The 26332-nt window shown below is 46.6% G+C and overlaps 3 protein-coding genes across 4 annotated transcripts in view; 1 reads left to right on the forward strand and 2 right to left on the reverse strand.

Annotated features, from left to right (window-relative positions):
* Positions 1-167: 167 nt before the first annotated feature.
* Positions 168-9502, reverse strand: FKBP3 (FKBP prolyl isomerase 3). The gene is made up of 7 exons (XM_033157497.1): positions 9348-9502; positions 8098-8199; positions 6056-6163; positions 4895-5030; positions 2949-3016; positions 1307-1404; positions 168-324 (listed from the first exon to the last, which is right to left on the reverse strand). Exons 1-7 carry the CDS (start codon positions 9447-9449, stop codon positions 270-272), a joined length of 669 nt encoding a protein of 222 aa, XP_033013388.1. The 5' UTR covers positions 9450-9502; the 3' UTR covers positions 168-269.
* A 1712-nt stretch (positions 9503-11214) lies between these two features.
* The window catches only part of FANCM (FA complementation group M), a 48695-nt gene continuing 33577 nt past the window's right edge, over positions 11215-26332 (forward strand). Inside the window, exons 1-4 of one of the 2 annotated variants that reach the window (XM_033157631.1) lie at positions 11215-11668; positions 13690-13862; positions 14666-14743; positions 15652-15810. In XM_033157631.1, the coding sequence (XP_033013522.1) occupies positions 11215-11668; positions 13690-13862; positions 14666-14743; positions 15652-15810 (864 nt within the window). Of the gene's footprint in view, positions 11669-13689; positions 13863-14665; positions 14744-15651; positions 15811-26332 lie in introns of those variants that run through there. The other variant, XM_033157717.1, reaches the window with a different exon arrangement.
* On the reverse strand, positions 18397-25480 carry LOC117051476 (heme-binding protein 1-like). Its single transcript, XM_033157924.1, has 5 exons — positions 25334-25480; positions 22611-22702; positions 21613-21754; positions 21216-21399; positions 18397-18930 (listed from the first exon to the last, which is right to left on the reverse strand). The coding sequence occupies exons 2-5, from the start codon at positions 22698-22700 to the stop codon at positions 18759-18761; spliced, it is 588 nt and encodes a 195-aa protein (XP_033013815.1). The 5' UTR covers positions 22701-22702; positions 25334-25480; the 3' UTR covers positions 18397-18758.

Genomic DNA, 26332 nt, shown 5'->3' on the forward strand with positions numbered 1-26332 from the left:
TACGACAACTGCACTAGGGGGAGCTGTTGGATGTGACTACCTTTCATAGGTGTGCCAAAGTAAAAAAAAAAAAAAAAAATGACAGTCAGAGCCATGGATATAAACCAGTCTTTAGTTAAAGCGATGCTGTACACAGAAACTGGAATAAAAGCCTCCCCACCCCACCCCACCCCTGCTGTGTGAGAAACAAGGCCACAAACACATTTCCTGGGCTTCCAAGAGCATCTTCACAGTTCTCAAAGATTGGGGGGGCCAGGAGGAGCAACCCATCATTCAATATCCACCAGTTCCACTTCAAAGAAAAGTTTTGCGTTTGGTGGAATTCTGAAGTATGCAAGTTAAGGAATTCATTCTACACTTGCAACTCACTCAAGCACTCTGAGGGCAGGATGGCAGTTCTGAAAACAAAGTTCACAGCAATAGGGGGAGGGAGGGAGGGAGGAGCAAAATGTAGTAAGCATTTGCCAATTGTTTGTTGTTGTTACATATCCTATAATTAGCTGATGAAGACCTGCTATATAACATTCCCCCCCCCCACAAGTTCTTCAAGTACATGATCTGTTTGGAACGGAGTTGGCATCACCTTTCCTTTAAAGATTCAGTCAATGGAGAACACATAACTACTTAAAACTAGATAGGCAGAGTTTGACTCTGTTCCAGAACAACTTCAGTTACAATTTCCAGCCATGGGACACACCGCATGGACTGGGCTGCAGCAAGCATTGTCACATGAAAGGAGAAATGCAATGCTCTAGCCTCCCTCAGTGCCTGCCTCTTCTTCACATCCTTATTTCCAGATCCTCTTGCCTCATCTTCAAACATCTTGGCACTATGGCCATGCCCAATTTTAGGGATCACATTCCCAATGTGTTGCCAAATAGCCAGATTCAGTTGACCCATTTGGTGTCAGAGCTGTGGTTTGCCGTTGTGGAGAGGGTGCTGGTGATGCCTGCTTGCAATCCACCCTCCCCAGAAATTATGGGAAAGGACTACTAGCCATGATGGCTGTGCTCTCCCTCTCCCTCCACAGTTGGAGCAGCAGTGCTGGAGGCCACACCAGGAGAGAAGCCTCTTGTACTCAAATCCCACTTGCAGGTTTTCCATTGGGGCATCTGGTTGGCCCCTGGGAGAACAGGCCGCCGGACTAGATGGGCCATTGGCTCTTATGTTCTTACATGCACTTGCCCCATGCTTAGACCTGGGGAATTCCTGCACCAGCACCTGGCTTTCTGAGCCAGAGAATTTTGCACACCCATATTTTCCATCAGATTAGTAGACTACTCAGCAGCACACTTTGCAAGGATACTTGGCATCCGGCTGCCCTTTCTTCCCATAAGCCCATTCCGGTTCAATTTCCAGGTGAGCCTTCTCCCCTTTGCTCATGGTCAGCAGAGCTTCATCCCACTGAAAAAGAAAGAAAGAAATCTACCTGAGAAACAGGCTGGAAGGAATTTTTTTGACCTGGGCTATTAGAAGATAAGCTGAAACAATAAGGGTGAGTGGAGCAAGTTCCTTCTGCTAGTTAAGTTAAAGAATTCCAGCAGAGATCCTTACACATTAAAGTCTTGGCGAGCATCTTTTAGAAGCAGGCTAAGACCTTTGTGTGTTGAGGAGGACTAGAGAGCCAGCATTTTTAGGTTAAATGTTTTACAAGAGGTCTTATTGAAAATCTGGTTCAGATGAATTACAGCAAAATCATGTTTAATGAATGCATTCTAGTGCTTTAAGATTCATCAGAAAGGTAGATCTAAATCCAGACTGATGCAGGATATGTAAAAAAAAGGTAAAGGACCCCTGGGTGGTTAAGTCCAGTCAAAGGCGACTATGGGATTGCAGTGCTCATCTTGCTTTCAGGCCGAGGGAGCCAGCGTTTGTCCAGTTTTCCAGGTTATGTGGTCAGCAGGACTAAACCACAACTGGCGCATGGAAGACCGTGATGAGTGCCAGAGCGCACAAAAAAGCCATTTACCTTCCCGCCGCAGTGGTACCTATTTTATCTACTTGCACTGGCATGCTTTCGAACTGCCAGGTTGGCAGAAGCTGGGACAGAGCAATGGGAGCTCACCCCGTCGTGGGGATTCGAACCGCCAACCTTCCGATCAGCAAGCCCAAGAGGCTCAGTGGTTTAGACCACACGCCACAGCTGTATACAAAGAAGTGATGTCCATCCCACAAGTTTCTGCAGAAGAAGCCACCACTGTCCCTACTGTTTTAGCCTCCGGCAAAACGCCAACTGGAAAGAAATAAACAACCCCTTTCTCTGCCTCTCTCTTCCTTGGGGTTCATTAATACTGCTGTATTCTGCCAAAAGCACAACTGATATGACAGCAGCCATTTCTCCTTGTCCCTCCTCTTAGATAAAGGAAGCAGTTTCCTATTCCCTGCAACCTTGTGCAGAAGACCACTCAAGGGCACGTCCCCCTCCCTCTGCACATGCCATGGGAGTAAGGGAAGGGAGAGGTCGGGGCATCGCAAGTTGCAGGTCTCGCTAGTAAGGCAAGCCACAACTTGTTGGCCACTGCACTTGTGAGATGTGAAGACAAGTTGCCCAGGGGTTGCGGACAGGTAACAAAGGACACATAGAAACAGCCAAATAGTGAAATAAATAAATCCTGGCAATTCTTAAAACGTCATATACACTTAGGCATCTTAATGCCAATCATCCTAACCTGCACTCCGGGTAAACATTTAACACCCCCACCTCCTCCCTCCATCTTGTTGGGCAGCATAAGCTGTTTCAATGGGCTCTGATGCAAAGATCACTGAGCATGGGAAACGGAAAATGAATCTTGTCAGATGTGCTATGGAGGAAGGCTGACAGACGACACCCATCAGCTTCTCCTCTTGGAGCTTCTCCCTGACGGATGGGCACAGGGGGTGGGTGGGCCGGCCCAAACACACCCTAGCTCCTCCCGCCCACCCACCCACCCTTCCACCAGCATACTCACGCCTCGTATCACTTTTCCAACGCCGACTTTGAAGCTCAGCGGTTTTGCCGCTTTCTTTTTCTTTGAACCTGAAACGACACCAACATTCTGGAGCTCTTATCCCTCTCCCAGCTGGCTTCTTGCTCTACACCAGCCTCCCCCCACTTGGTGCGCTCCAGATGTTCTGGACTACAACTCCCCACCTGGAAAGTATGGCTGGTGGTCAAGGGCTATGAGAAAGTTTGCCTTCGCCCACAGGTCTCAAGGGAACGTAGATAGAAAACAAATATTAAAAACAGGCAAGAATAATACCAAAGGGCGGTCCCACTGAGCACTGCTTTGGGAAAGGATTCCTGAGGAGTCGCCCACATTCTAGGTCATGCAAATTCACTAGGTAACTAGGGGGCAAGACTAGCCAACTAAGAAATGGAGCTGTTTTGATAGTTGCTTAATGGCTACAAAACTCCCACCACTCTGCGTAACTGTCAAGACGGGTTTCTCAGTCAAAGCCCAGTTTGCTAAATATTTAGTGCATAAAAGAGCATGGAAGACTGAGAAACACTGTGATTTCCATCACACTCTCCTTTGGAAGCCTGGTGGTGCAGCCTCACGAGGGTAATCTCTGGCACAAGGCAAGTGACATGCGAAACAGCTTCTGTCTACTATATTTCAGTGCATTTTGCACTGAACAAAGGCTCCCTAAATTGTGCTGAGAAAGAGACATCCGCACCATAGGAGCCAACTCCAGGGGGGCGTGGGTGCTTGGGCACCCACAATAATACAACTGTGGGGGCGGGGCACCCACAATGAAAAAAGCTGGCACTACCTCCGAGAGAGAAGCTGTTTAGCTCTGCCCTCTGCAGCCAACCAGCGAGGCACCCTTTCCCAGGCAGGGGGGTGGGGGACTCAGGCATGGAAAACGTTGCTTCACTAGCCATGGAGAGGAGGAGGAAGAGGAGCCACAGGCATTGGGTGTGACGTCGCAAATCCACGTTGAGGCGGTGGGCATCCACAATCCTGAGGGCAAGAGGGCACCCCTGATCCACCCAAACACCCAGGTCTTTGGGTGCAAGCAGAGGCCAAGCAGACATGCAGAGGTGGCAACAGGGGACCACAGGAAACTCCTGTCTTATACAGAGTCAGACCACTGGACCATCTAGGTCTGAATTGTCTTCTATAGTGACAGGCAGCAGTGGTTCTCCAGGACTTCAAGAAGTTCTGACTGTGCCCATGAGTGGGGTGTGGATGTGTGTGTGTGTGTGTGTGTGTGTGTGTGTACACATTTGTATGTGCATGTGTCAACACAGACACACTGAATACATCACATTGGCTACAATACTTTAAGTGGAACACTACTCATGGAATAGGACTCTGCTTCCTTCTCTCCACTGCAGCTCCTGGGAGAGCTGATCCTGAAGGTCAGGGACCCTCTAGAAGCACATGGAATGTGGCAGCATGTGGGCTGTAGATTGGGGGTGCGGGAGTAGGAAGAAATCACAGAAATCTCTTTTTCATTCAGACAATGAGACTCAAGTCCATTCAGATCCAACCCATTTGTCAGAATGCAAAAATTGATTCCCCAGTGCTAAACAGACAATGCCCCCGAGAATCCATGGGGAATGCAAACTGGAATCCCTAGACTTGAAGGAAAAAAATGCAAACTGCAGCCCAGAAGCAGAAGCATGGCCTTATGCAAGACCCGTCCACTTCACAGGCAACACATATGCTACATTGTGTTCCCAGGAGATTGCTCTGTAGGTGCACAAGGCGACCACCTGGCTAAAGCTAGGCAGGTCTGGGTCTAGTGAGTGACTGGGAACCACAAGTAGAAGCTACCTTGGGTTCCGTGGAAGAAGACAGGTGGAGTATAAATGAGAGAAAATCAGGCTGTGCCTTCAGTCACAGCTACTTTGGTCTTTAAAGCCCACAGCTAAAGAAGAGAATTGCCACCTTTCCTGAACACTTACTTGTCTGAATATTACTATCGAAGACTGTTCCATCTTGCAGCTTCCCTGTATACCAACAGTGAACGACATCACCCTTTTTGGGAAAGTTGATTTTATCCCCCTTCTTCAGTATCGACTTTGTATATTTGGGGGGCCCCTGAAATGGGAACGGGGAAGAAACAAGGGTCACGCTCCTGCTCTCACTGTTCCAAAAGGTACAGAAGTTGACCAAAGCATCGGACAAAAGACAATCAAGAAATGGCTCCAGAAGGCAGGAAGGAAAGACAGCCAAACATTAGCTCTGCTGTTTAAGAGGCTCCTCTTGGGGCCGGAGGAACATAGCCCGGCTGTGAGTGTGAAGGCTGCTCCCTGCAAGGCCCTTTCCACCTGGCCTAGGGGACGAGGCCCAGACTCACCAGCCCTACAAAAGAGGCTCCTCATGAGGCCGGAGGAACATCACCCGGATATTGTTTTGATTTAATATGCTGTAAACCGCTTTGAGATTTTTATTAAAAATATAAAGCAGTATAGAAATTAAAAATAAATAAATAAAGCATCAATATGACTGAACACAATGCTCCACACGGCTAGTAGACGAGATCACAAAATGATGTGCAGCTATGACCTATAGTGGGCAACAAGGGCGTGAAGGTTACAATCCTATACACAGTTCCCTGGGAGTAAGCCCTATGAAATACAATGGGACTTATGTCCGTGAGGATGTGTGTCGGACTGTGAAGTAAATCACTTAAGACTTTGTGGATATGTTCAGGGAGGATCTTAAATTCTAAGCTCTTAGAATATGTGCTGAAGTCTGTCTGATTTAAGGTTGCCTGTCCAGAAAACGCCGCAACAGATTTAATAAATCTCCAAGGGAACACAGTCCCCTGGAGGAAATTGCAAATGGAACCAACAGCTGGTTCCAATCCAGACATTCAAACCCTTCATGCAGGGTATGAACTGGGACTTCTAGGAACACGGCTGTACTTTCTGGAGAGCAGTTCTCACGGTTACAGCACTGCATTTTCTTGGTGAGGAAGATCCTGAAATTCTGAAGTGGCTCTTCTATGTCCAGAAGAGGTGCCCCCTCGCCCATTTTGCCTGCTCCCTTACATTCCTGCAAGGGCTGCCTCTTCCCACCAGCCAGTCTGCAAATCATACCTGATTGTTCTCCTCACCTACCTCATCCACAGCTTCCTCAGGCTTTGTCTCCTTTGGCTTCTCTTCATCAATCTTGACATTTTTCACTTGCTCTGCTACATGCTCTGGACTCTCAGTACCCTTAAATCTCTAGAAAGAAAATGTATTTACATCCGTGGAGAAATTGCTGTCCCAGAGGCATCTGGTTGGCCACTGTGAGAACAGGATGCTGGGCCAAATGGGCCGTTGGCCTGATCCAGCAGACTCTTCTTACATACTCATTGCAAAGGAAATAAGATTCATATCATTTTGTATATCTTATAAAGGAAGGAAGCCGAGCCACACAGGCCACAGTGAGCTTTAACTTGCAGGGAAAAGACTTCTGGAAAATGCCACAAACCACAGATCCTACAACACTGACTACCAAACCAACAAACAGACTGCACAAATGTGCACAGAAACACTGATGACTGAGCTGAATTTAAATTGTCCCAGGAAGTGTTGATCCAATTCTACAGAGGCATCATTGAAACTGTTCTCTGTAATTCTATAACAGCTTGGTACGGTACAGCCTCCAAGAGAGACAAGAAAAGGCTCCAAGGAGCTGTAAGAATTGCAGAAAGGGTAATTGGTGTTAGCTTGCCTTCAATAGAGACAATTTATGCTACCCGAGTTAGGAAGAGAGCAGAGAGAATTGTAGCAGATCCTTTACATCCCGGTCATCATCTGCTTGATTTACTTCCATCTGGACGTCGCTACAGGACTTCAAATCGGCCAGGCACAAGAATAGTTTTTTTCCTTGTGCCATTAAATTGTTAAATTCATAGTTGTATAGCTTAAGGGGAGGTAAAATATGGGTGGGGTTTCTTTGCTTCTTTGTATTGTGAGAGGAACAGTGTCTGTATGTTTACATTGCAATGTAGCTGAAACAAATTCCAAGTATGTTGGAAAATGTACTTGGCCAATAATAAATTATTCCTATTCCTATTCCTATTCCTGGAGAGCTCCACCACCCTATACTGGGCCTTCATAATTATTTGGTTAACTGTATTGATCCACAGCAAATAATTACCAGGTTTTTAGAGAACTTAAGTAGGAGCTTGTATGGCAAAGGACCTATTATCTCCCTCTCCCCACCACTACTGGCTACTGAAAATGGGTTTGTGTCATAGCTTATTTTAAATAGTGCTTGTGTAATAGAATCCTAGAATCCTAGAGTTGGAAGAGACCCCAAGGGCCATCCAGTCCAACCCCCTGCCAAGCAGCAAACACCATCAAAGCATTCCTGACAGATGGCTGTCAAGCCTCCGCTTAAAGACCTCCAAAGAAGGAGACTCCACCACACTCCTTGGCAGCAAATTCCACTGTCCAACAGCTCTCACTGTCAGGAAGTTCTTCCTAATGTTTAGGTGGCATATTCTTTCTTGTAGTTTGAATCCATTGCCCCGTGTCCGCTTCTCTGGAGCAGCAGAAAACAACCTTTCTCCCTCCTCTAGATGACATCCTTTGATATATTTGAACATGGCTATCATATCACCCCTTAACCTTCTCTTCTCCAGGCTAAACATACCCAGCTCCCTAAGCCGTTCCTCATAAGGCATATCAGTAGCCCATTTCTACCTTTCCCCCAGCTGAAGTTAAACCTCTTACATTTCAGTTAAAAAAACAACTTGATACACAGGGCATTTCAATAATATATGAAGATATAAGGTGGGATCAAGTCTCATGCCGCCCACTCTGAATGGCAGCAGTTCTCCAGGGCTGAAGGCAGAGGTCCCTCCTAGCCCTGCAAGATGCAGGAGAAAAACAAAGCATTTGTTCTGTCCCCAAGGTGTTACCAGTGATGGATGACCTTGGTGATCCATCTCATAAATAGAGGCTAGAGAGAGGCACTGCACCAAAAGGAGAGGCCCTCCTAAACTGCATCAATCACCCTGCAAATGTTTCTTAATTTTGATTTTGTTAATTGTTGTAAGCTGCCCTGGGACCAGCTAGTGAAGGGCAGGTAATAAATTTGATTATTATGAACCTTAGTCACAAAGATTCTGGTAATAAGATGTGCTCAGACAAGGCAGGGTACCTACCTTGGTTTCAAAGAGCTCGTTATATGCCGTGATCAGCTGCTCCTTGCTGGCTGTCTTGGCCACATTTTTTATCTGTCCTAGTAGTTTGTGCTCTGACAGGAACTAAAAGCAAAACGAAGAGTGTTAGTTCAATATCGGGGAAGAAAGGAGTCCCGTCACTCTCCTGCCATGCAATTGGGATTATGGGAAGTGCATTTTACAGAGTGGAATACTCTGCTTGAACCAGACCACATCCAATGAATGAAATCAACTGAAGCCTCTTCCAACCAAGCTCAGAAATCTCACCTGGGCATTCGCAGGTAACACCTTGTGGCCACGCACTGGGGGTAAACTATAAGCCCTGAACACAACCCAGTGGCAGCACAGGACAGAGGGTCAGGGCTGGGGCCATGCTGATCTTCCCTGTAACGTTCCAATTTTAGTATATGTGCTGTTCAGGTATGCAAAAACAGGGGCAAGAATTCTTTTAGCCAAAAAATGGAAACCAGAAGAAAACCAAGGAAAGAAGAGTGGCAGATGAAAATGATGGACTTTGCGGAACTGGCGAAGCCGACGGGGAAAATCCGAAACCAGCGTGATCAAGTATTCCAAAAGGACCGGAGTAAACTTGTACGGTATTTAAAAGAGTATTGTAAGCAATTAGAAACACTAGTAGCGTTGTCTGAAGACTTGTAATGGGAAATTTTATATTTATATAAATTTTGAGATATTTTGCAATGTGTGTAATTATAATTGGAAGATGTACAAAATGCTCTAATATAGAGGTTAATAAAGAAAGCCATGAGGAGGGAGGGAGGGAAGTGGACAGGCTCTGAAGAGCCAAAGAAGTAAAGTGGATAATAATGATGTGATTGTATATGCTTAAATTCATTGGAATGCCCCACAATGAGCAAGAGCCATTCGGCGGTGGAAGGCAGGAGCTCGGCTGGCCAGAGCCAAAGGGGCGGGCAGCCTCCATTGCAGGGGGTTGGGCTGGATGACTTTCGGAGGACCCCGTCCAAGCTTGCGATTCTGCTCGCGCTCGCGGGACACGCGCGTTCAGACGTTCCTCCCAGCACGCGTGTCGGACGGGAGGCGGCCCCGCCCGCTCCTCGCGTGTCTCCCGCCCTAGCCGAGAGAGAGAGAGAGAGAGGCTGCTGCGGCACCTCCGCCCCCCGCGTGTCCCCGCGAACGTGTGAAGGGAGGCCGAGCGAGCGAGCGAGCGAGCGCCCTCCTCCTCCTCCTCCTCCTCCTCCTCTCCCGCCGCCCACCTTGTGCGCCGCCTGCTCCTGCAGGAAGCGGACGATCTCCTTCTTGGGCAGGGCGTCTCCGCGGAGCTCCTCGGGGCTCCAGGGCTGCGCGGGGGCCGCCATGGCATCGCCTCCTCCCACAAGCGAAGGCTCCCTCACGAAGCCGGGACTACATTTCCCAGCGCGCCCGCGGGAGCGTTACACCTCCGCTTCGCCCGCTCGGCATGCTGGGAAATGTAGTCCGCGCGGGGTGGGAGGGGACTGACCGGCCAATGGCAGAGCCTCTAAAGGGGCCCCCGATGCATGCTGGGTAGGGCCGTCGTGGTCTGGCGGCTGCAGCTGCTGCTATTAGTGCGGCTCTGCGCTCTCTGCAGAGGTCCATAGAGATATAATAAGTAGAGGAGGCTGCGAGGGAGGGAGAGGGATGAGTCAAAAGGAAAACGAATGGAGATCTATTCGAAGCTTTGTATCCATGTAACGTTTTTATGGGTATCTGTGCATTGTTGTGATATTTCGTTTAAGTTGTCCGTTGTTCCTTCAGTTTTTTTTGTAAACCGCTTAAGCGATATTTTTAACATGTTGAATGGTATGGAAATTATATATATATAATTGGCCTATGTGGACAATTAATAATGCACAATCAGTAACTGATATTTGTTTTTTAAAAATTTCAACTGTTTTTATTTTATGGTTTTGCTTTCATTGGTGTAAGCCACTCTGCTGTATTTTATGACACAGTGGTATGCAAACATATAAAAATATATTATAGTGTAAACCATCCTGTGATCCTTGGATAAATGATGGTATATAAATTTAATAAATTATATAAACAACAGTATTTGGGTAGGTAAATAGATACTTCAAGGGGACTTTGTATCCCTGTTTCATTTAGTTTTGCTTTGACAGGTGATAATAGAAACTCCTCTGAAATTTATTGAAATGGGTAATAGTAACAGCACTCTCATCAGAGCAGTAAAAAGCATTCTAGTGCTGACCCTTTGCTGTACAGTTATTTCAGATATGCATTACATCTCTTGCAAATGCCACAAGGCTGCTAGTTTTCTCTTGTGGGACCTCTGATCTTGCAATGTTTCCAGCCAAACCAAAACAATGACAGCAGTACCAGTCTTTCCCTTTTATTATTCAAGATATTTTACTTGGCTCCCCTTTAGGCTTGATAATCTGGTCCTTTCCCTGGCACTGGAACTTTCCACTTCCTTTCCCTCCTCTTGCATTCCTCCTGGAGACTCTGATGAGACAAAGCTGCTCTTATACAAAGAACAAAGAAGAACTAGTTCATGGGTAGGCAAATTAAGGCCCAGGGGCCGCATCCGGCCCAATCGGCTTCTAAATCCGGCCCGCGGATGGTCCGGGAATCAGCGTGTTTTTACATGAGTAGAACGTGTCCTTTTATTTAAAATGCATCTCTGAGTTATTTGTGGGGCATAGGGAAAAAAAGAGAAAGTTCATATGTTTTTTTACTTTGTTTCGGCCTACTCTCTTGCGGCTTTAAACTCCTGTACGTTTCAACTTAGGGCTGTCCCTCACCTTACTGATATCGCCTTATCTTTCCTGCAAACCGCTTCGAGGCTTTGGACGCGGCGCGACGAACTTCATGAAATAAAACTAGGTAGGTAAACAGACGGCGTCACGAAGATGCGCTCGGCGCATGCGCGCGGCGAAAGAGCTCCCGGAATCCCCTTTCACCAGTGCCCCGTGAGGCTCTGCGGGGAACTCCGCCCAGGCGGCCACCCAGCCAATCACGGCGCGCAGCCAATCGGGGCGGCCATGGCGCGGCTTTTTGAGGGCGGCCGAGCGGCCGTTCCAAGATGGCGGCTGCCCTGCCCGCCGCTCCCTGAGGGGAAGTTCGTGAGGGGAAGGCAGCGGCATGAGGGGCCGCGGCGGCGGCGGCGACCGGCAAGCGACGCTCTTCCAGGTGTGGGGGACGCCGCCTGCTGCCGCGGCGGAGGCGCCCGAGGAGGAGGAGGAGGAGGAGGCTGCGGCGGCGGCGAGTGCGGGTCCTCCGTGGCCTCCTTCCCCGGGCGGCTTCGCGGGCGGCGCGGCGGGCTCCGTGTGGCTGTTCCCGGGCGGCGCCGGCGTGGAGGAGCGCGGCTACCAGGCCCGGGCCTCGCGGGCGGCGCTCTTCCAGAACACGCTGCTGTGCCTGCCCACGGGCCTGGGCAAGACCCTGGTGGCGGCCGTGGTGCTGGGCAACTTCTACCGCTGGTTCCCCGGAGGGAAGGCGCTCTTCCTGGCGCCCACCAAGCCCCTCGTGGCCCAGCAGAGGGACGCCTGCGCCGCCCTCATGGCCATCCCCGCCGGGCACATGGCCGCCCTCACCGGTGAGGAGGGGGTGGGGGGACCGGGAATTGAATGCTCTTGTCGTTGTTGTTGTTATGAGGAGGCGGGTGGGGGGCGCCCAAGGGTGGCCCTGTTGTAAGTGACACAGGTGAGCAGGGATGAACCTCAAACAAAGGACTGCCTTTATGGTGAGCCAGTGTGGTGTAGTGGTTAAGAGAGGTAGACTCGTAATCTGGTGAACCGGGTTCGCGTCTCCGCTCCTCCGCATGCAGCTGCTGGGTGACCTTGGGCCAGTCACACTTCTCTGAAGTCTCTCAGCCCCACTCACCTCACAGAGTGTTTGTGGTGGGGGAGGAAGGGAAAAGGAGAATGCTAGCCGCTTTGAGACTCCCCAGGGTAGTGATAAAGTGGGATATCAAATCCAAACTCTTCTTCCTCTTCCTTTCCTTAAATACGAATTTGAATTTCCCCCAAGCTGGAGTTCAGCCCACCCCCAAAAACCTCACACATGCATCACAGAAGGAGGTGTAACCCAAGACCCCCCCCCCCATACATCAGTGTTTTTCAACCTTTTTTGGGCAAAGGCACACTTGTTTCATGAAAAAAATCACGAGGCACACCACCATTAGAAAATGTTAAAAAAAATTAACTCTGTGCCTATATTGACTATATATATTCTCTTGAATTTTTCAATTTTTCCCACGGCACACCAGGCAACATTTCGCGGAACAGTGGTTGAAAAACACTGCCATACATTATGGTTGCATCATGAAAGGGGAGGTCTGGTGGCAGTAACCTGAGCATCCTGGACCCTGCCCCCATGCCTCCTCTTGCCCTCCACCAAAAACCCATCAAGTCAAACAGAAGAGATATTTACATTTCCCTGTAAACCTTGATTCTCAGAGATTGTTACATTCTGTTAGTGTGCAATGCATGGGAACCAGTGTTACGTGTAGCCATTTTTATGTATCCACTTATGTTCTAGCTTATGAATGGCATCTTTGTGTGATTGACATATTCGCTGTACTACTTTCTCTGTAGGGAAGGTCTCATGCCAAATCATCTGTTTCTTAAAGCAGCAGGTTACCATAATTCTCTATTAGAAGCATATTCAAAGATTTAGAGGGGTTCACTTTATCACATTTTTATCGCCCCTTCAAGCTAAAGGTGCGAGACTACACGCACCAATCAGCTTGACACTTATGTAACTCATATAGACCCTCCTGAGGCAGTTGGTGGTATCCTGCTTTTGGGCCATGTTTTTGGGCTATGTTGAGATATACTGATTGTCACCTAAATTTGGTACAGGGTTGGCACCATTCCGTTTAGCCAATAAGACCAGTGCCAGTCCTCCTACTAACATCCAAATATATATATATATATCATTGCCATATTTGGGTGAGGGTGCTAATAATATGGGAATCTTTTTAGATGTGGAGGTTTGTGTCGAAGAATCTTCAAGCTTCCTCTTCTGCGTAGAGCAAACCAGCTTCCAGGGTGTTCTCTCGTTGCCCGTGGCCAGGCTCTTTTCCAAGTAGTGCTTGACGCAGGGGTCCTGTTGGTACAAAGTCACTACTGTTATTAGTATTAAGCAGCTTTGTTATTTATTATTATAAAGAGGCTGGTGGGGGGAGCCCAAGGATGGTCCTCCTCACAGGTCCCAAGAATTATTATTATTATTACTGTTGTTACTGTTATTATTTAGTTAAACTCTGACCAATGTAATTATGCAATAATGTGGCAGTGGCCCAGAGGGCCTCAATAAATGTGATAATGTGTAGCCCAGGAAATCCTTGAGTGCGCTTCTAATAGAGAAGTTATGGCAATCTGTTGCTTTATGAAACTGATGATTTCGCAAGTTGCCTCCCCCCCCCCCAAATATGTGAATCACAAAGATACAGAAATGTAAGGACTCCTTTGTTTGTTTGTTTTGGACCCTTTAAGTGTACGTATGGATTTGTTGGCAGCAAGCACTGCTGAAGTGTGGCCTTTCTGTGAATCGCCAGTGAAACCATAGTGGGGTTTTAGGTGCCTTTCTAAATGCTTGCTTATGTTGTTTCAGGAGGGACCCAAGTGGCTGATCGGAAAGAAATCTGGCAAAATAAGAGGGTTTTCTTTCTTACACCTCAGATAATGGCAAATGACCTTTCCCGCGGAGTATGTCCTGCAGTGAAAATTAAATGTCTGGTTATTGATGAAGCCCACAGAGCTCTTGGAAACCATGCTTATTGTCAGGTAGGGCAACTGTTTGCAACTTGAAACATAAAATTTTAACTATAAATTTAAATCTGTGGTGAGGGGTTTGATTATGACTGTCTGTATGTCACATCCTTATTTTAAAAGTGATATTAAAAATGCCATGAAGCAAGGGGTTCAAGAAAACATTTTAGTTGCTGTTACTTTTGTTAAAATTAACCAGGTCCCAGCCTAGTCGGTTCGTGATTGAATAATGTTTTGGAGCCTCCAGGTAATCCATTCTGGAGAGTAGTGGGAAAATGAAGTTTGTGTCCTGAAAGGTTTCTTTTAACCTGAAGTCTTTCATACGCTGTACTGTATATGCTGAAAAAAGCACGATACTTTTGGATTTTCTTATTGCAATATGTACAAGAGGTTTAGCAGCAGAAGTAGCAGATGGATGCCTGTCTTGTGCCTCTAGATGGCTCTGAGGTCCTGTGATTTAACTGGGAAGCAGAAGTTAGCTGTCTCAATCCACAGGTCACAGTAAACAAGTAGAGCTTTGCAATCAACATGACTTTCTCTGCTGCTGGTCTCTCTCTTAGCATATAGAAGAAACCAACCGTGAATCCTGGCTTAGCATTGCTTCCAAGGCAGGATATATTGTTTGTTCTCCCACCCCCCTTGCCCCCGTATGCCAGAAACAGTAAGCCAATGAAAAATAAATAAAATGCTGCACTAGATGAGCTTTTGGCGTGAACTAGCAGGGCTTTTGCATGTCATTTGGGAGCCTGTCATGTTGAAATTTGTTTTTTGGGATACAGTAGCATAACAGTGGTGATGAAAGCTATTTCATTCTTCAGGTTGTGAAAGAATTATGCAAATATACGCGGCAGTTCCGTATTTTGGCTCTAAGTGCCACTCCTGGCAGTGACGCAAAGGTAATTCAAGTCCTGTTAATCCAAGGACCTGGGGATGAAGGGGCTTGCATTGACATCCTGTGCCCGTTTAAAATGTGGCCCTTTTTAGGAGGGGTGTGTTATTGGGTTTTTTTTTTATTTTGATTATATATTTTGTGGTTTCTATGTTTATCTTTTTCTGTGAACTGCCCTGAAACCTCTGGGTATAGGGCGGTATATAAATTCAATGAATAATAAATAAATCTCGCTGAAGCCCCCAGTCAGCTGGTGTTCCACTTGCACCATCAGTGGCACCTCCGAATGCCAGCTGCTGGGAATCGAGAGTTGGGAGAGTGCTTCTGTCCTGCTCAAGGCCTTTGGGACAACTGGTTGGCGGGTGTGAGAATAGGATGCTGGACTTGTTTTCTTGTGATAATACTATTAATCTAGCCGAAGTATGTAAATGTTACATGATATAGTGCAGGCCTGTCCAACAACTCAACAACTTTTGTCCTTCTTTCCAAAAAAAGCCCAACAACTCTGGTCATTCCAATGGGTAGATCACTGCCAGTTTATTTATAGTGGGAGTAGATCGCAGTCTCTTGGAAGTTGGACACCCCCCTGATACAGTGTAATATATAATAACATATAGTATCTACATTAAACTACAGTGGTACTTCCGGTTGTGAACGGGATCCGTTCCAGAGATCCGGCCGGATCCCGAGGTTTTCGCAACCTGAGGATCACTGCTTTACACATGTGCGTGGTGGTAGACCGCTTCTGTGCATGTGCATGTGGTGAAACATGGGTTTGATGCTTTCGCAACCTGAAGAGTTTGTTACCCAAGGGTAACTTAACCCAAGGTGCTACCGTTTGCCCGGTTTTTACTGTGCTAACATTATGCTAAGTAAAATACAGTCAGGTGTTAACTTTTTACCATTTCTTTGCAGGCTGTGCAACAAGTTATTTCCAACCTGCTGATTTCACACATAGAACTATGTACTGAAGATTCCCCTGATATCCAGCCTTACACTCACCAGCGTCAGGTTGAAAAATGTGTTGTTCCGCTTGGGAAGGAGCTGGCTGAAGTTCGTAATGCTTACATCAAGGTGAGTCAGAAACTTCGTATTGAGTGGGTAAGAATGGCAGCAGGCAGGACTTCAGAGCAGAAATGGTGGTGAAATATTTGTTGAACGCAGCTTGTTTTTTTTCTTCTAAAGAGGTGTCTTCATTCTGTGAAACAGAAGGTCAGCTTCGCTTTTGTAACTGGCTTTGTTTTTGGATTTGTTTTCCAAGTGCTGCTTTAATCTTTCAAAAAGGTCACTGGTACCTGATCTTGATGGTTGTTTTTAGTCTCTCACTAAATCACATCTGAGTGGACGATTCTAGTGTTGGCTTCCTTGTGAGAATGCAGTGAAGGAACCTCAGGAAACTGCCTTCCTGTTTTCCTTAAGTGGGTCCTGTCCCTAGAAGAAAGTGGCCTTTGGAGCTGCAATCTGGCCAGTGTATATTACATAGCCGTGAACTGGGGTTGGGGTCTTCTGCTGGCAGGTGTTTGCAGCACTGAAGCCTAGGGATTATGGGCATTGTTCTGGTTTTTCTTAGGTGGTGAAAAAATGAAAATGGCATTGCTGCTCTTTGTGTGCGAGTGGCTTCTCAGGTGTCGCAATGCTTTCAATTCAGTCTCAGATGAGCCTGTCTTGAAATGAAGCCGCCATTGCCGAAAAGCCACACAAAACATAAAAGTGCATTGAGCAAGTAATAGTGTGATGCGGAGGTATTTCAGGCCACCTTTACTGTCTTCTATAGAGGTTTTGTTTTATTTCTGTAAGTGTTTTAGCGGAGGCTATCTTGAGGCTCCATGTCTGCGTAGGGTTAAAGACCGGTGCTGTGACCGATGGGAGAACATCTGCAGAAGGAGCAGTTCCTTTCAGTGAACTTGTAGATTCCAGTTGTTCAATTTTTTTTTGCACTTGTAGGTGCTAAATGGAATTGGTACGATACACCCCCAGGTTGGTAGTTTACAAGCACATAGTGGCAGCTGCTGTGCAAGACTGGGACATGTGGGCTAATGAAAATAGTTTCTGAGGATTGCTCCATAACCCGAGCTCCTTAATAATAGAATTGTAGAGTCGGAAGGGACCCTGAGGGTCATCTAGTCCAACCCCCTGCAATGCAGGAAACTTACAATGCTGACTGGGGGAGGAGGGCCAGGTCACCCTAGACAACTATATTGCCAAGTTCTATGCCCATTTCCTATCTAATATGACTTGCTGAAATTAAAGTCTCTGTGCCATATTATCCAGGTTGTTTAATGTGTTCCTCTTCCAATACAAATAACTTTACTGATTTTAAAAATAAAATAAAATTCTGTCTGGTTTTGAAATAGAGGAAGGTATCCAATACAGGTGGGGAAACTCAGAGCAACAAAAGTACACCTGGATGCTTTGCTAACTTTTTTTAAGAAAAAGATGCCAGTGACTTAACTAATATATCAAAATTGCTTTTAGGTTGCAGTCAAGTAGTGTGTAAATTTATGAAATAAATAAATAAATAACTTGGGATAACACAGAGCAATAAAGTTTTTATTCATGGCAACTTCCAACAGTAAACAAGATATAATGTATATCTTGCATAGGTAAATTAGCAATTAGGATTCCAGCTTTATTATTTCTGGACTTGAATTAGATTTTTTTATACGACTTACAAAAGATTTCATTTTGTATCCTAGTTGGCTAAGTGGATAATGGCCTTTTTCAAAATGAGTAAAAACATGGTATCCTCAGAATGTGAAATTTCCTTCTGATGATCCTTCAAATTAAAAATCAGTCAATCATTTTATTTGATTGTGGGCCAGCAAAGTTAAAACTGTGCTGAAAGTGACTTACAACATATAAAAAAATACATAGCTACAAACATAACAAATGTAGTCATAAACAATAAACAAAACATCAAAAAGTACACAACCAAACTGAACAATTGCCACACAAACTGTAGGAACCAAAATAAAGATACAAAAATTAACAGCAACACCCCACCTCTAACAAAACCCTCTAAACCAGTGTTCCCCAACCTTGGTCCTCCAGCTGTTTTTGGACTACAGCTCCCATCATCCCTAGCTAGCAAGGCCAGTGGTCAGGGATGATGGGAGTTGTAGGCCAAAAACAGCTGGAGGCCCAAGGTCTAAACAATAGCACAACCCAGGAGTCAGTTCAGCAGACTCAGCTTTTGTAGCTGGAGTCAGTCCGGGCCTCGCCCTCCCAGGGCAGGTGGGAAAAGGCCTGCAGGGCAGGGAACAAGTCTTCCAGGACTCACAGCCAAGATACCAAGAATGTATACAATAAAACACTATTTCTGTTGATAAAGGAGGTAGCAATTTCTGTTCACCTATAGTACCTATTCAGAAGAAAATGGTCAATAGCATTTTATCTATAAAAAATAAACTTGTGCAATAATGAGGAATAATTACTGTTAGCATCTGCTAGGGTATTGTTTGCTTACAGACAATGCAGTTCATTTTGGTGGATCTACCTCTGTAGCCTCTCTCAAATGAATGGCAATTGTGTAGCATCAGATAAAATGTTCAGAAATTGTGCAGTTTTGCCTACAACTTCAAAAGTTGAGTTAGTGAAGCACTCTTGCACGTCAGAACAAATACTGGGAAGAACCACAGAATTGTAGAGTTGGGAGGGACGCCAAGGGAACGGAACTCTTTACTTCTCTTAATACAGAATATCTCCTATGTCTTAATTTTGGTGAAAGTGCTTGAAATCTTAGTGACTACACATAACTGAAGCAACAACTAGGATAAACCTTTCAGAACTGGCAACGGACACCCCAAGTTTGCCTTCTTAATGGCTGAGGAAGGGAGCTGGTTTGTCTGTCAGGCTATGCTGGTGGAATGTGATATTCATGTTTTCGTAGGAAATAGGCTTTATAAAGTTAATGGCTACGTATTATTCTTGATCATTCCAGCTAGCTGACTAGAGTTCACCTGTGTGTTTCATGGGTGATCCATCAACGGAACTTGGCTGTCTTGTAGCTCAAAAATAGTCAGCTATGGTCTTTCAAGAAACCATATTTCGTTCTGTCGATTTGTAGCAGCTGGATTTGTGTATCCTGCAACTATGAAGGTATCTTGCAAACACAGCTCAGGGCTCTCTAGAAGTTCGGCCAGCAGATTAATTTCTCTTGCAATGGACGTTTCGTTGGTGACTCCTCTGAAGGCCCTGTGAACAAGCCATTTTAAAATAAACTTTTATTTGTTTTATACTTCTAGTAATCCCTTGATTGTAGATTTGAAAGTGGGATCATGACATCAACAAGATCTCTGAAGTCATAAAGGCTAGAAACTACCCATCTCTCAGTTTATATTATATATGTGCATGCACACACATATATAAAAAGTGGGCTGGGGAGAGTGTTGAGATGGTTAGAGGCTGAATTCTGCATGCCATGTAGCATTCTCAGTGCTTGTTGATTTTTGTGCTTGTTTCCACAAAACTATTTGATACAGATAATAATAATTTATTATCTGTACCCCGCCCATCTGGCTGAGTTTCCCCAGCCGCTCCCAATCAAGTGTTTAAAAACAATACAGCATTAAAAATTAAAAACTTCCCTAAACAGGGCTGCCTTCAGATGTCTTTTAAAAATAGGATAGCTGCTTATTTCCTTGACATCTGATGGGAGGGCGTTCCACAGGGTGGGCACCACTACCGAGAAGGCCCTCTGTCTGGTTCCCTGTAACCTCACTTCTCACAATGAGGGAACCGCCAGAAGGCCCTCGGCGCTGGATCTCAGTGTCCGGGCTGAACGATGGGGGTGGAGATGCTCCTTCAGGTATACAGGATATTCTGCACTTATAGTCTGTTGTCCTTCCTCCCTTGGGAACCCAGAATACGAAACATTTCAGTGATGCAAATAGAATTTTAAATAAACTTAGGGTGAGTAGACGGCAAATTACATGACCAATCTTCCCCTGTCCCTCCCCATAAAAAGCTCCTCCAAAGGGTCTGGGCAACCACTTTTGACCCACTGGAGAGGCTTTTGAGTGGTGCTGGTGGGTAGCAAGGGGCTGCAGGGAAGAAGAGGGAGAAAGAGAATTAGTAGAGTGAGCTGCCCTACTCTGTGTTGCATACAATCCAGTGATTTCAAGACTGAGATTTTAGTTGGTGTGTGTGTGTTGGTAGTTATAGTTAAGCTGCTTTGGAAGCCTAATACCAGGATACTAATGTGCTTAAACAAACATATCCTGCTTTTTCATCAACTTAAAGAAATATCCACAAGGCACTGACTGTGTAGCCTGGAGCCAAGATACCTAACAAGGCCTTAACACTTGCTTGGTTTTGTCCCAGACTGCTCTTTGCTTAATTAAAATTATATAGTTACTTGCAATCGCACACTGGCCTGGTTTGTCACACTAAGCCAAACTAGGCTTACTGGGAGTGTGAGAGTTCCCAGAGGTGAGGTCAAAGGGGCTTTGCTCCTCCCCAGGTGCAAGAAAAAACTGTTGTTACAGCTCATGGTTAGTGAGGAAAGAGTTTCACCATGAGCACCAGTTCAGACAACATGCAAAGCCTTGGCATGACGAGCCAGTGTGGTGTAGTGGTTAAGAGCGGCAGACTCGTAATCTGGGGAACCGGGTTCGTGTCTCCGCTCCTCCACATGCAGCTGCTGGGTGACCTTGGGCTAGTCACACTTCCCTGAAGTCTCTCAGCCCCACTCACCTCACAGAGTGTTTGTTGTGGGGGAGGAAGGGAAAGGAAGAAGAAGAAGAAGAAGAGTTTGGATTTGATATCCCGCTTTTCACTACCCGAAGGAGTCTCAAAGCGGCTCACATTCTCGAATGTGAGCCGCTTTGAGACTCCTTCGGGTACTGATTAAGCGGGATATCAAATCCAAACTCTTCTTCCTCTTCTCTTCTTCATCATCAGTTTATTTCTAACAGCAATAACCTCCCACCCCAGCAACCCCTAAACAGCACTCCAGCTCAATATTCTGTTTTTGCTGCAGTTGGGAGTCAGTCCGGGCCCTGCCCTCTCAGGCCAGGTGGAAAAAGGCCAGCAAGGCAGGGAGCAGCTGTTGCAGGACTCACAGCCAAGATTAAATAGCACAAGGGCACTCTATCACTTTGTATATTTCAAGCTGCAGTTAGGTTTGTAGGACAGTGTGAGCTTGAAGGCTTTGCTCAGGCTAGTTCCAGCTCGTGTTTGTAGTCTTAAACTGTAACTTAGTACTGTAACCACATGCAAACCAGTTCAGTACATTCTTTGCCTAATAAACCATGAATTTATTCAGCCAAGATCATTAAGTCTGAACTGGACTTCACGACTGTAGTGACAGAACTCTAAGCAAAAGTAAACATGAAACGCTGAGTATTTGGATGAGAGGATTTTGGTTTTGAATTGTTCTGTGTTTGGAATGAATCCACGGAAAACAATGTGTCATGATGGTGAGATTCTCAGGTAATCAACCCTGGCACTTAAATAGATAGGCAACTTTTGATTCTTACCTGGCATAAATAATGGTTGGAGGCCACTCTTCAATGACAACATCAGGATCATTGGGTGCAGGTGGCTGTTCTTGCAGCCCACTGGGGAGGTAATATGCTACAGTCACAAATCTCGTGATGCCTGGAGTGCTCTCACTGGTGCGAACTATGGTTGCAATGGGAACAGTCATCCCCAAGTATAGGCCTGAGGAAAGCATATTGTCATTAGTAATTTCCTGACATTACTTGTCAGCTAGTTGTGAAGTTAAATCACACATGCGGAATCAAATTTTGCATCCTTGGGAAATTTTGCATTTGGGAATTCTCCTTGCAGGATCAAATGGCGCATTTATAAGTAATGTGGTACAGTCAAAACAAAAGATAATGTAGTATGTGTGTCGGACGGTTGATTATTTACCTGATGAATTCTGCTGACAAATGTATCTCATGATCTTCATGAATCCTAGGCATATGCTCTGTTCATACTGCTTTTCTTGCACTTTGACACAAGCCCATTTCGCCTTTTCATAGTGGCGTTTTTCATAAAGAAGATTCCCAAGCTGTAAATTTTCAGAAGTTGCTGTTATTATTATAATTTATTATCCACATATCACCACCCTAAGGAGAGCTAAAGGAAGACTAAGGCACACTGGTGGTGGGCCTTCAGGGAAGCTTTTACTTCTACCAGTATTTAACATCTACCACTGTTGTAGACTTTGAGTTTGGCTCTGAAAGGGGTGAATTCATTCAGAAATAATCAATATTTGTGATGGCTGGATAGGGTAATTCATAACACAGAATTTGTTCATATAGAGTCTACCTGCCCTCCTGGTCTTTCTGAATGCAGCTAGGCTGACAAGAACACATCCAACCCAGGGGTTACCAGACTACAGCTAAGGCTAAGCTACCTTTCTTCATGAGGAAGCGGCAGTGGAGAATATTAGCCTTAGCTGACCAGTACGGTACTTCATGCCTTTGAGGCCACTTGTGCTTCCATTGACAATGATGGCTTGTGAGCAGCCCGAAACTGAGCATGCAATCCCTCTGGGAGAGTACAACCCCATTCCAGAACACCATCTCACCAATAGCACCTCTGTCTTGCTGGATTTTAGCTTAAAACATATGAATTATTTAAAGTTGCATTTCTATATTTAATCATCTAAAGTAAGAAAAAATGCATTTTTAGACCTCTGCAGTAGGGTCAGAACATGTTAGGTAGGGAACATTTTTTTCCTCAGAGCACAATTAAAATTGGGAAGGAACAAAGAGAGCTTTTTAAAACTTCTAGTTTTAAGACCACTTGCCACTCACTAAAATTTGACTGCTTGTTAGATATACAAAAGTAGAAGCCATGCCTGTTTCTCTTCCCACTCTTGCTATAATGCATGAAGGTGTATTTTAACAAAGAGATGATACCTGTTCTTTACGGGCTATCACAACAAATGGAACACTTTCTCTCTCCTGAGGATGGTTATTTCTGGTCAGCTGTTGGATTGGCTCTGCCATATCTGCAAGAACGTGATTAAATTGTTAAATTGATGTTTATAGAAATAAATATGCCTGATTCACATATGAAAATTCTGATGTAAGTGAGAATAGAACACAGGTAGTAAGAATAGAACACAGTTCGGAAAAGGCTTGTTTCCAAGATACACTGATATTTATTGGACTTAAGAACAACCAACTAATTTTGTTTTGGTGCCAAAGTAAAATTAATTGCAATATTTGCATAACTTATTTTGACTGGACTATGTGACTTTTAGTTCAGTGTAGCACATTAACACAGCAAATATGTACAAGACATAGACATTACAGACTGGTGTGGATGACATCTCTGCACAGGACCCTAGTTGTAAGGTTGCTCCATTAACTAAACTTTAATTACTATAACCAATTGTGTTGCTGACCAAGCCAACTTCAAACCACTTCTATATCTCCATTGGGGAGAAGCAATGGTTGGTGCCATATTTGGTTCATCTGGCCGATTTTTGCTGTGCCATCGAATGCTTAAGAGTGGGCCATGTTACAACCATCACTGAAGCAGTTTGTTGTCACCTTATGAGCTTTCATTGGTGTTTTAATAATTGGGCATGGCTTGGAGGGAGACTTCTCTGACACACACAAACCCCATCAGAGGGCTACTGATTGTCCATTAAACCTTTCATTGTAGGACGACTCTTATGCCATAGGTGTGTTGAGTTATGATAGAATATATTCATCTCTTGAGGCCAGGTAGCTGGGCAGTCTTTGCCTTGTGGAAGGTAGTAAACACCTCCCACCCCAAAGTAGCTAGAATGCTTATGTACACTTGCAGTGTGGTAAGAAGGATTTTACCATTATGTGCTAGAGCATTTGTCTGTTATTTCCCTGTAGATAATAGTTCTAGTTTCTCTTCACCGCTACTTTTTGTGATCTTAAGTTCTGATGGGCAGAGTATCCCGCTCCATTGGCATAATTTGATGTGCTTCCACCACCCCAGACTCCCCTCAAAACTACTAATGCACCTTGCTGGGTTTCCTTGCAGAGCATTTTTGAAACCTTTGGCCAGCTTCAGCCTTCACTGTAGTTCTGTGATGTCAAACCAATAATAGCATTAAGTGTCAGCCAGGGTGTGTTTACTTAGATGGTTTTCAAAAAGGATTAAACAATTAGTGGGAGATGTATCTGTCAGTGGATATTAATCGTAATAGCCAAGGATGGAGCATCCAATTTCAGGAGCACCAAAGATCACATTTACAGGTGCTGGGGGCAATGATGATCTCTGGGGAGGGGCTTAGAGCATCTGTTTTGTATGCAGAAAGTCCAATCCCTGCAGGCATCTCCAATTGAAAGGATCAGGTGGAAGGTGATGTGAAAGAACTTTCTTTACCTAAGACCATGGAAAGATCACATTAGCTTGGGCAAATAGTATGAGGGTGTTCCTCCTACAGAGCTGGGCAGGACATCACTCTGTAGGCAGATTACTGAGCTGGTTGTCTTACTCATCTAGGGAATTCCTACTGCAGACTTGCAGGGTAACACTGGCCAGTGCACAGTCCTACACAAAACCACTTTGGCACACCATCTCTCCTCACCCTTCCATCGAATGAACTCTCTGGAAAGGAACTGATTTCATGGCTTGGAAACACGCACAAATGACAAGCACAAATAAGCAAGTGGCAAAAGGTTTTTGGTAGAAAGTATGGTATCCGTGTTCTGCTTTGTGAAGCAGGTGCCATCCTGTTGTAATTGCAAGAAGAGCCTGCTGAATTAGGTGGGTGGCCCATCTAGTCCAGCTTCTCACAGTGGCCAAACAGGCGCCTGTGGGGAACCCACATGAGCATCACTCTCCCCTCCTGTGGCCTGGTCCTTGTGGCTGGTAGCCATGGATAGGCCTCTCCTCTTCCATGACTTTGTCTAATGCTCATTTAATTCCATCCAAGTTGGTGGCCCTCCCTGTGTCCTATGGGATGGAGTTCCACGGTGTAACTGCCCTGTGGGAAGAAGTCCTTCCTTTTCTCGGTACTGAACCTTCCAACATTCAGCTTCATGGGATGCCCACGAGTTACAGAACAAGGAGAGAGGGAGGAAAACTTTCCTCTCTGTCCACTCTCTCCTTACCGTGCCTAGTTTTGCAGGCTTCTCTCATGTCGCCTCTCAATTGCCTTTTCTCTAAACTAAAAAAAACAACACGCCGATGCTGCTGCCTTTCCTCAGGGCATCGGCTCCATCCCCTTGCTTAGATTCCTCTACCAAAGCTGAAAGCAGCCTTAACTTCCTCTTGATCCTGAATGGGAAACACCTGGCGAAGACCGGCGGCCTGCCAGGGAAGGGATCCCTTCCTAACGCTCCTGCTCCACGGAGCCCGTTCCTTGCAAGCGCTCCCTGTCCCTGGGATGCCGAGCGCCTTTGGAAACACGGAGCAGGCGCTTGCTGGCGAGCAGCTCCCTGCTCCCCCCCCCCCCCGGCCACCAAGCTAATCCCTTTCAAACCAAAAAGCCCCTTAAACTGCTGGCAAGAGGCTTAGCCGGGCCGGAGCGCGAGTTAAGTACGCGCCTTTTGCGCAAAAGCCCTGCCCTGTCCGCGCAGGAGGCGAGAGCGCGTTGCCCCGTTCGGGAGCCGAGCTCGTCCGTCCCCCCCCGCCCGGGGCGCTTGCTTACCCCTGGGCACGTCGACGCGGTGCCCGCGGCCCACGCTCTGCCAGTAGCTCAGCAGGCGCTCCTGCTCCTGCTCGTCGCCGGGGTTGTCCTCCAGGCTGCTGCCGTAAGCCGAGTCCGGGCAGCCGGCCGCCCCCGGCGCCGCCTCCGCCTCGTCCCCGGCCGCCCCGTCGCTCGCGCTCTCCAACTCCTCCAGCGTGATGGCGCCAAGGGGGGCCGGGTCGGTGCCGCCGCCGCCGCTCAGGAGGCAAGTGCGCGCTTCGCCCTCCATGGCCGGCTGGATCGCGCGGCGGCGGCGGCTCTGGCGATCGCAAGTGCCCGCGCCCGGGGCGGCGCTTGCTTTCTTAAGCTGCGAGCTGGCTGCCCTGCCCAGCGGAGGGGAGGGGGCCTGTCTGCCCGCCCGCCCGGGCAGCCGCGGCGACGCCCTCCAGGCACGTCGGACTCGGAAGGAAAAAGGGACGGGGCCTGCAGGGCTGCAGCCAGGTGCCCGGCTAGGGCGCAAGCCTGGGGCCCCCAGCCCAGCCCCGCTGCTGCCTAGGGAATCAGGTGATTGGCACTCCCTTCCCCAGTACCAAGGGGCCCCGAGCAAGCCCCCCCCCCCCAAGGAATGAAAGGATGGTCTCCTTCCTCCGCCACAATCAGCCTACCTTGCAGGGGCGTTGTGGTGATGAAATGGAGAAGGGGAAGAAGTGCGTGCAATAAATAAAGCACCTTTCAGTTGGCTTCCTCTGGGCAGATTGGGGCTTGGGTTGTGAGCCTTTGTTCTTGGTTGTCATGTGAAAGGGAGGCGCATCCATGCTCTGGAGAGGCAGCAAGGTCAGCTGCCCAGGCCTCTACCCAGCCGGAGTATGGGACCTTGAGGTCCTTGGAGGAAAAAGCGAGGTATAAAGGCAATAAATAAAAATAAAGGCAATGAAAGGAAGCAGGGGTGTGTGTTTGTGTGTGCGCGCTCAGAGTACTTCTTATTCCCCATTTCCTGTTGGCTACCTTGCTTTCTGCCTT

The sequence above is a fragment of the Lacerta agilis genome, chromosome 1 (genome assembly GCF_009819535.1).
Source record: "Lacerta agilis isolate rLacAgi1 chromosome 1, rLacAgi1.pri, whole genome shotgun sequence".
NCBI classification, from domain to species: Eukaryota; Metazoa; Chordata; class Lepidosauria; order Squamata; family Lacertidae; genus Lacerta; species Lacerta agilis.